Source organism: Ornithodoros turicata, unplaced genomic scaffold, assembly GCF_037126465.1.
Source record: "Ornithodoros turicata isolate Travis unplaced genomic scaffold, ASM3712646v1 Chromosome12, whole genome shotgun sequence".
NCBI classification, from domain to species: Eukaryota; Metazoa; Arthropoda; class Arachnida; order Ixodida; family Argasidae; genus Ornithodoros; species Ornithodoros turicata.
The window spans coordinates 3,685,834-3,696,060 of record NW_026999301.1 but is presented as its reverse complement, the minus strand read 5'-3'; the positions used below and the strand labels follow the sequence as shown (position 1 = coordinate 3,696,060).

The 10,227-nt window shown below is 47.8% G+C and overlaps 1 protein-coding gene across 1 annotated transcript; it reads right to left on the bottom strand.

Moving 5' to 3' along the window:
• Window positions 1-6,066: 6,066 nt before the first annotated feature.
• On the bottom strand, window positions 6,067-7,500 carry LOC135371738 (uncharacterized). Its single transcript, XM_064605706.1, has one exon. It carries the CDS (start codon window positions 7,498-7,500, stop codon window positions 6,067-6,069), a length of 1,434 nt encoding a protein of 477 aa, XP_064461776.1.
• Window positions 7,501-10,227: the final 2,727 nt, after the last annotated feature.

Here is a 10,227-nt window from a genome sequence, read left to right as displayed (position 1 = left end):
TTTTCTTTCTTTCAGTTTTCTTTCACCCTGCTTTCTCTTTGTCAAGGGATGAATAAGGGAGGACCTCGATATTCATGGTCGTGAAACCCCCGTTCTCGAAATTCATGTTCTGGAAACAAGGAAAAGGGGAAATGCTGCTTCGTAAGATGTTATGCCGCGATTAAGAACATAACATCACTATTTACCCACTCAAATTCAGGAATTTTCTATATGTGTTCAAGTCGCCTTAGCGAACGAAAGACACATTTAGAAGCCATTTGGCTTAGCAGGGCGGCATGTTGGTTGGTTAGTTGTGTGCTTGCAATATTATGGGTGGGTTAGTCACAGTTTGCCGTTGGCAGTTTTCCGCGCGCAACATGTGCATTTTATAGTCAGCTAAAATTTACGCTAGTCACGTGTTGTTTCAGTGCACGCTGATATGTCGTCGGACGCAAACTTAACCGGCGTTGTCGGTCACTATATGGTGGATAAAACTGATGCACTATATGGTGACAAAACAAATGGCGCCGAGCACGGATGAACTCAAACTTGCGTGTCTGCGTCGTACACATTTGTAGTCTGCATCGGCCAATTCTCGTTTAGCTCGATGGTTGGTAAGTTGACCATAAATTGTGGTGGTCTTATGACACTGCTTGGCTATGTTGGTGTGTAACTCAGGCAATGAATGTTCAACTCCTGATGTCACGATGTGCCGGCGACTGCATATTGCGATAGATTTCACTGGATTGTATCTGGCAACGTAAGGGCAAGAACACTCCTCCAGCTGAATAAGGAATTAACTGAATGGCTAACAAAGTTGCTAGTCAAAGTGACGGGCACTAGTGATCATAGCGAATTAGTGATATAGCGTATATTGATATAGGCCTGTTGCTCTGGGCCAGGTGGCGCAGCGAACCTTGTGTGTCAGCGCCGCTAGTGGCGACCTTTTCAACACACGGCCGCTCCCTAGCAGACGACAGTCACGACACTCAGTCTACGCTGGCTAACTTGCTGTGGCGTTATCGTTTATCATCTGTTTTCCGGATAGAAAAAAGTCGAAAGGATCGACAAATTCTTTCTAAAAACGTCGCTGAAACATGTGTACAATGCGCGGCATGATGCACATATGCAGAACGCGTGTATGTCGCGAATTATGCTGTTTGTTAGGGCGTTTAGTGTGCTTCTCTGGTGCACTGGGGGTGCCAAAGTATAAATTTCATTCTGAGAAAAATCAGGCTTAACAAGAACATGGCAAAGATTAATTCGCAGGGTGCTCATCGAATTCAATGGGGACTTAACAAAACGCTCGCCGTTATAATTGAAGATAGTTGAACAATATTAACGGGGCATCTAAAAGAAACACAAACTGTTTTGTGGTTCAACACCCAAATAGTTGCTCTTTCCTGGGACCTCTAAGCGAACTTCTCGACTATTTAGATGTGGAATCAGCTATCATATGTCCGCCTCGTTCAAACAGACGTCTAACTTTTTTCTTAATGCGTACGGAAACAAAGGTTGTGCACATATACACGAGACTATATACTATTGTATATGTATATGTTTGTAAGAGCTCCAAAGAGCTCCGGCTATATTTCTTCTTTCTATATGTATATATGGAGTTTCTGGTGACGACGACCCAGTGAAAGAATTGATAAAAACAAGTGAGCTGGTGAGTGTAATTCATGACAGTAAGACCCGGAGACTGGGGACGACGAAAACAGACACATACAGACGTCCCCAAACTCTGTCTGTGTGTCTCTGTTTTCGTCGTCCCTAGACTCGAGATCTTACTGTCACACAGCGACAATTATCCGAAGCATCGGCTGCACAGTCGACTTTTAATATAAAAAGCAGAAAACTGCATAGCAAATACAAGAAAACGAAAAGTATATCTGGTCAAAGTTTTTGTGTTCTATTTCATGAGAACGGATGCCGATATTTGTCTACTGCAATAATTATACGAAGGCAGAAAAATAGGCGATGTCAAGTTGCCGGTGATGAGTAGATCAAATAGTGATTTTAAACGGTAGGAGCAACTTATTTATTTACACATGGTAACAAGTCTTTCGTGCACGAGACTGCACTTCTTCAGGTTACAGAATAATTACGTGGATATTACATAGCCGCAATGTAAGTCTATGACTGAAAAGGGTAAACGGCGGCAGCAGTCAGGAATAATTTCTTCGGGGCTTCATATTTTAAGAATTAGATAGTTCTGAAGTACAAAAGACAATACAGCCGCCTGCATATCGCCGGAATAGCGCTGCCAGTCGAGGACATTTCTTTCGGGAACATCTTTTCCGGGGACTTTTCTTGGGCGGGCAAGTTTTTGCCGTAGCCATCTTCTTGCTGCTATGCGTACGACACAACAGGAGTTTGTGATTTTTTGTAGAGTTCGATTCCATTCGAGTAAAATTCGATTTCGAAGAAAAAAAAACAAAAAAAAAACGGCGCACTCTTCGACGCGTCCTACCCGTTGCTATCAGTTATGCATACGGGGCGAGAGCGGCCGCGTGCCGTAGCATTCCGACGGTAGGGGTCAGAGTGGCGCTCCAGTCGCCCTCCTCAAACTTTAGGGCAACAGCCCTATAATGACATAGCGGACGGAATTAGTGGTCATAGCCATGCAGCGATCATTTCGAGGCGTGAAGTGAAGCAGCGCTTAGTGCCGCACTGTGTTGATACGTATTGCCACCAACCACACAACAAGAAACAGTCACCACGATAACGAACAGCATACAAAACACAGACACGGACAGAACAGCGTTCAACTGGCACCTGAAGTTTATTTTCACAATCCACCTACTCCGGAAGGTCGCTTTAGGGAAAGCAAGGTCAAGCAGGGAGAGGTTGACCGATTTTTGGTTCGCTCGGGGAGTTCAATGAGGAGGCCTCTACAATCTCACGGTCTAACCTTGAACAGTGTCTGTAGACCAGTCTTCGTTTACTGTATCTGATAAACCAAAGAAAAGGCAAAAGAAATGTCTTCCACCGTTGCAGCGGGGTTCCGAGTGAAAAATAGCAGACGACGTTCTTCGAAACCAATCAGGGGATCCACCTTTCTCACGTCAAAATGACGCAAGCGGCTCGACGGCTCGTTCCGGGTATTGCCACCGTTGCGCACGGTCGCGATTTTCAAAATCGAATTCTGGGATATTAATGCACCTGTTGATAGTATTACTTCGCATGGTGCATTTTAATATGGTTATTAACCACTTGGTTTAAAAAAATGCTAGTGATTAAAGTGCTTTCCTAGCTCCTTTGCTCGTGTGCACGTGTGCACGTTTTTAGCAATTTCGTCTATATCGCGCTGGGAACACAGCAAAGCGTCCTGATTTGACTGATGACTTCGTGATATGGGTCCAGTGACCCAACTACAGGCAGGGTGCACTTTAAAGGGCTGGTGTGCATGTTTTTACAATTTCGTCTACGTCGCGCTGGGAACACAGCCAATTGTCCTGGGCATTGTTGTGTTCCCAGCGCAACATAGACGAAATTGCTAAAAACCGGCACACCAGCCCTTTAAAGTGCACCCTGCCGGTAGTTCGCTCACTAGAACCATATCACCAAGTAATCAGTCAGCTCAGGACGCTTTGCGGTGTTCCCAGCGCAACATAGACTAAATTTGTAAAAACGTGCACACCAGCCCTTAAAAGTGCACCCTGCCTGTAGTTGGGTCGCTGGAACCATATCGCCAAGTAATCAGTCAGCTCAGGACGCTTTGCTGTGTTCCCGGCAAGACATAGACTAAATTTGTAAAAACGTGCACACCAGCCCTTTAAAGTGCACCCTGCCTCTAGATGGGTCGCTGGAACCATATCGCCAAGTAATCAGTCAGTTCAGGACGCTTTGCTGTGTTCCCAGTGCGACGTAGACGAAATTGCTAAAAACGGGCACACCAGCCCTTCAAAATGCACACTGCCGGTAGTTCGGTCACTGGAACCATATCACCAAGTAATCAGTCAGCTCAGGACGCGTGGCTGTGTTCCCAGAGCGACGTAGACGAAATTGCTAAAAATGGGCACACCAGCCCTTTAAAGTGCACCCTGTCAGTAGCTGGGTCTCTGGAACCATATCATGAAGTAATCAGTCAGCTCAAGAGGCTTTGTTGTGTTCCCAGTGCGACATAGATGAAATTGCTAACAACGGGCACACCAGCCCTTCAAAGTGCACCCTGCCAGTAGTTAAGTCGCTGGTACCATATCATGAAGTAATCAGTCAGCTCAGGACGCTTTGCTGTGTTCCCAGCGCGACGTAGACGAAATTGCTAAGTACGTGCACACCAGCCCTTTAAAGTACACAGCCGGTGGTTGTGTCGCTGGAACCATGTCATCAATGCCTTCATAATTTAATTTGCGCACGTCTGGTATGCGTCATTTGACCTCATTTCTGAATGCCCTCATACTGACCTCACACACCTCAGGCCTCACCAGTGACTTCACTCACAGGGACTTGGCGCCCCTCAGACCTCATGAGTGCATTCACAGGAGGTCTCATGAGGGGCACAACCTCATGAGTGCACTCACAGGAGACCTTATGAGGGTAAGACCCTCAGGGCTTGCGTTTGTGAGTGCCGTGAGGGTGAGGGCGAGTGAGGGCCTGTGCTCGTGAGGGCGGTGAGGGTGAGGGCGAGTGAGGGCATGTGCCCGTGAGGGTGAGGGCGAGTAAGGGCATGTACCCATGAGGGCCGTGAGGGTGAGGGCGAGTGACGGCATGAGCCCGTGAGGGCCGTGAGGGTGAGGGCGAGTGACGGCATGAGCCCGTGAGGGCCGTGAGGGTGAGTGCGAGTGAGGGCATGAGCCCGTGAGGGCCGTGAGGGTGAGGGCGAGTGAGGGCATGAGCCCGTGAGGGCGGTGAGGGTGAGGGCGAGTGAGGACATGAGCCCGTGAGGGCCGTGAGGGTGAGGGCGAGTGAGGTTTCACCAAAATGCCCACCTATGGGGTGCTGTCAATAACCACACCCAAAACCTTCACCTGCGTACCAAATCTAATTGAATTTGTCCCAATTTTAACCACTGGTGGTCTACCTGCATACTTACTCCCCTTAGCAACGAGAACAGCCTCAGTTTTATTTGGGTTAAATTCGATATTAGTTATATGACCCCATTCTATGATTAAATCGATTAGTATTTGCGACTTGACCTCCACGTCTTTACGGGTATTACCCTGTACAATCACAGTAACGTCATCCGCATATGCGAACACCTTCCGGTAACTCTTTAGAAAGGAGGTCATTAACTACTATATTCCATAATATAGGGCTAAGCGGCGACCCCTAAGGACACCCCGACACACCTTGTAACCCCACATTACCCAGACTTGTCATGAGAAAGTGCTTTCTATTGGTTAAGAAATCGCAAACTGCTCTACACAAGTTGCGGGGACATTCCCCTCCAGCGAAACTGCAAATAATGTGTTTAGGGCGTACCGACGTGAAGGCATTCGAAACATCCAAAGCATATAAGGCTGCACATCCACCACCTTGCTTTGCCTCAATCAGAGATGAAATGGTGTGTTCCAATGCCAGTGTGCAGGATCTGTTATGTAAAAAACCGTAGTGGCTTTTACTAAAAAAATTATTTCTATGAAGGGCTGACTCGAGCCTGCCGTGCAGCAACCTCTCGTAAGCATTACCAATGCCCATAGAAATGCTAATGGGTCGAAAATCATTTGTGTGCAATAAACCGCTCTCCTTCTTGGGTATCAGAATGACCTTGCCAATTTTCCATGCATCTGGGAAAGCACCCAATGCAAATGCTCCATTCAAAATCCAGGTTACGAAGTTATGATTAAATTCTGCAACGTTTCCTAAATGTCCACATTAAAAAAAATCAATGCCCTTATCAGCTCTCCTATTCAATGTTTTAATAACGTTATTGACTTCCTCCACCCCACACGCTTTATCAGGATAACCCATGCCTTTATTGTCAATACTTGTAAAAACTAGTACGCAGACTTGGACAAAGTATAGCCAGTAGCTTTATGTCTGAAGAGCGTGATGAAACCAAAAAAAAAAGGAAAAACAGAATGTGATATCGCGTGCTCGCTCGCTATCACAGTGATGATGAAGATGTACATGTCGACACCTCTAGAAATGTTCAACATTCCCCGGCCACCAATGGACGACGCAGCTGTCGACCTTGCTCGGTGCTTCCAAGTGGTAGAGGTTCCTCGTTGCTATTCCTTTGATGAGGCCCTTTGTAGTCCTGACTGTGCAGGACCTAACGCCGCCATCGTTTCCTCGGTTTATGGCCTCTACTTGCCCCATCTTCCATAGCAGTCGAGGCTTCTTGCTGCCCACCAGTACTATCTCGCCAACCTCGAACTCTTTCCCACGTCGGGATGATGTCAGATGCGCTGATCGAAGTTCGCCGAGGTACTCTTTTCTCGAGGCAAGCCATAGTTCTCGTAACATCTCCTGTCGGGTCTTCCATACATCAGAGAGATCTGTCAGCCGTCGGCCTGTTAGAAACAACGCAGGTGACAAAGGGGTTGGCTCGTTGAACTCACTGTAAGTATATGTCAGTGGTCCCGAATTTATGACCGCCTCCACCTCCGTAAGTATAGTCGCCACCTCGTCGAACTCAAGGAACCTTCTTCCGATCGTTTTCCTGATCGCTTGCTTGATGGATCGTATCATGCGCTCGTAGAAACCACCCCACCAGGGAGCAGCGACGGGGATGAACTTCCAACTAATGCCACTGCAGGCGAGATAGTCTTCGACTTCTTGGCCCTTGATGACGTGCCAAAGCTTCTTCAGCTCTCTGTTGCTTCGTTTGAACGTGGGGGCGTTGTCGCTGTAGACAGTGTTGCACAGACCTCTTCGCGAAGCAAACCTTCTGAAGCAACGCAGGAAGCTGTCGGTCTTCATGCTGGTTACCAGTTCTAAATGAACTGCTCTCGTTGTGGCGCATGTGAACACTGCTATATAGGACTTCATCGGGTTCTCCGGTCCTTTTACTAGCAGCGGTCCTGCAAAATCTATCCCAATGTTAGAAAAGGGGCTTGCTTCCGTGATACGGTCCTGAGGCAGGGGAGGCGTAACCTCACAACCGTGCCTTCCTTCGAAACGCTTGCATACCGTACAGGTTCGGAGCACCCGTTTTACGAGCTGTCTTCCTCTTGAAATCCAGAATTTATTCCGTACTTCCATTAAGGTATCGTGTGTCCCTGCGTGCAGGACTGTCCTGTGTGCTTGCCACACAATTAGCACCGTGTAGTAAGAGTCACTTGGTAGGATGGCCGGGTGCTTCTCTTCGTACGCCGATCTTGATTTCTGAAGCCTGCCGGTGAGCCTCATTATCCCGTTCTCGTCTAGGTATGGTGGATACTGGTACAGCAAGCTCGATCGCTTCAGGGACATGCCCTTACGTAACCTTTCTTGATCATGTGCAAAGCTTGACGCTTGGATCGTTCTGATCCAATACGTTGCAGCCGCTGACATCTCTTCAGCCGTTAGCTGACCTGTCAGCCTCGGTGCTTCGCTGCAGTTGTAGACGAAGCGCATCGCCCATGCCGTCATCTCGGTGTAACTTCGTTATGCTACTGTAATTCTTGGCATCAGTGACGGGCTCTATTGATGGTGTGTCAACTGATGCAACTTTGCACACAACTTTCTCTTCTGTACCTTCTCCGGTAACACTCGTGACGTCTCGCTTCTTCGGCCATTTTTGTTCATCTGCAATGATCCAGCTTGGACCCTTCCACCACAGTCCGCGCCGGCGTAGCTGTTGCACAGAAATACCTCGCGTGAGAAGTTCCGCTGGGTCATCTTCAGCTGGACAATGACGCCACTGGCTCGGTGATGTGTGCTCGCGTACTTGTAGCACTCTCGTCTTTACAAACTATTTCCACTTGTCAGGATTGCCCCTTTATCCAGGACAAGGCGCTGGTTGAATCGGTCCACAGTACGGCATTCTCGATGGTCTTGATATCCGCTAGACTTCGCGTTATAAACGCGAGTAGCCTTGCTGCTACCACTGCCGCAATGAGCTCCAACCTCGGCAAAGTTAGAGCCTTAAGAGGTGCCACCCTTGCCTTCGCCAGGACGAGGGCCGATTCAACTTCCAACGGGCCGTGTAGGACGACGTATGCCACTGTGCCATAGGCACATGGACTGGCATCGGCAAATACATGCAGCTCCGCTCGTGTGGTTTCCGTCCATTTGCCATACATTCTCGGTACTTCAACAAGCGCAGCTTGTTCAATTTGTCCATACCAATCGTCCCATCGTTGCTTTAATTTGCTGGATAGCAAACTGTCCCATTCGATTTGCTCCAGCCATATGTCTTGCATGAGAATCTTGGTAGTGATGGTGTAAGGCACCAGAAGCTCCAAAGGATCAAACACCCTTTGGAGTAACTGCAATGCTTGCCGTTTTGACACACATTCAGTTTGCTTGACCTGCGCTTTGTGATTGAGCGAAATGACATCCTTTTCAGTGTTCCACTTGACTCCCAAAACCTTGATCTCCTTGGAGTCCTTTGTATAAGGCGATACTTCGTCGGGGTCTGTCTCAAAAAAATTCCCGAGTTTAGCACTGTTTGATGCCCATTTTCTAATGTTCATGGATCCTCCTTGAAAAAGCGTTTTAGCCTCCGCGTATAGAATCTTGGCTTCTTCTTCTGTGTCAGCTCCTGTCAGCAGGTCATCTACGTAGATAGAATCTTTGAACTTCGCACATATCTGCGGATACTCTGCTGCCATAACTTTGAAGTGATGCTGTAACGTGGCAGCAAGTAAAAATGTGCTCGGTTTTGTGCCAAAGGTCACTCGTGTCATCCTCCAAGTTTCCATGTCTGTCTCGCAGTTGTCGCGTCTGGGTATATTCTTGAACCATAGAAACCTGAGTGCGTCGCGATCGTCCGGGGCGATTCGAATTTGCAGAAAGGCCTTTTCAATATCCGCGGTCATAGCGATTTCGTGACAACGAAACTGAAGCAGCAGAGTAAGTATGTCGGGGTTTAGATTCGGGCCAGCATGAAGGGCGTCGTTTAGACTTTTGCTTCGATTGCGTCGTTTAGACTTTTGCTACGGGGATCGATGCCCCGCACCTCCACCAGTTATGTCGGGGATTAAGAGGGAGCAACTCAGCGGGACAATCGAGAGGTTTATTCTGACCAGCAAGAAGAAGCAGGCACGCGCGATCATTCAGATGCGAGCACGATCAGGGCATCGTCTTCATTATCTTCACGACATTATATATAAAGCCAACATCGGGATCGATCGCTATGGCACTGGTGTGCACCATTGTTATGCATGAAGGGAGCGCCTCACTCTAGGGGGAAGGGAGGAGGCCCCTCGGGCGTGCCTCATACCACACTGTGGTGATTTACAACAACATACCAAGATACACCTACTTGGTTTTCTTTTGTGTTTTGCCTTTTCTACTTTGTCATTGTTGTAGGTATCTTGGGCCTACTGCACTAAGTGCAAACATACACAAGCTTAAATGACTGTCCACCAGAAGGCACCTACTCCCCCACCCCCCCCATGGTTCGCCCTGGCCCTGCTAACAACCAAAGCCCCGTCCGGTCCCCCAAAAACCGAAACGGCTGGTTGAGGCCTCGACCCCAGTAATGACCACAAAAAAAAAAAAAAAATTACATGTCATTTGCTATGGCAGCCATCGCTCTTAGGGGCGGTAGGACCCCGCCCTTCTTCAGCAGAAATGCCAGTCTCTCGGGCGCCAAGGTCCCCCCCAGGACGCGCACCAGCGAATGTTTTAAACACGCCCGCGCTGTCCGTTTTCATCGCCGAGACCCTCCGAGGTCGTTTGGCACATCAGAGGTAGGGCTCACTCTGGTTTACACTTCGCAAGATAGACTTAAATAATAAACTCCTAAAAAAATCACGCAAAAATCCACGGTCTAAAGATTAGTAGAAATAAACTGTTGTGATATGAACGCTTCGGATTCAAACTTTCAAAATTAATCGTCCCTGATTGGTCGACAGGCACGGCAGCCCTAGGGCAGCGAAGGCTTCTTGCTCCCGCGTATGAAAATACTTACCAGCAGCGTGTGGTTCTTTGCGGAGGCCTAGGAACGAGATAAGGGTTGGACTGATCAAAAGAGGGAGGATATCATAGTCTTGCGTTTTTACTAAGATACATACTCGAGTTTTTTTTTCTGCTTTGATTATAGAATAGTTGTGAGGTATGGAGGATGCAAATAAATCATGGTTATAGGGTTCTTCAATAAGTACCACATTTGGTTTACTATCTATAAGTGTTTTAACCAAGGTGAGATAA

Bases quoted from the DNA above. Each gene is read 5' to 3' on its own strand.
- LOC135371738 (XM_064605706.1), bottom strand. From the start codon at position 7,500: ATGACGGCATGGGCGATGCGCTTCGTCTACAACTGCAGCGAAGCACCG.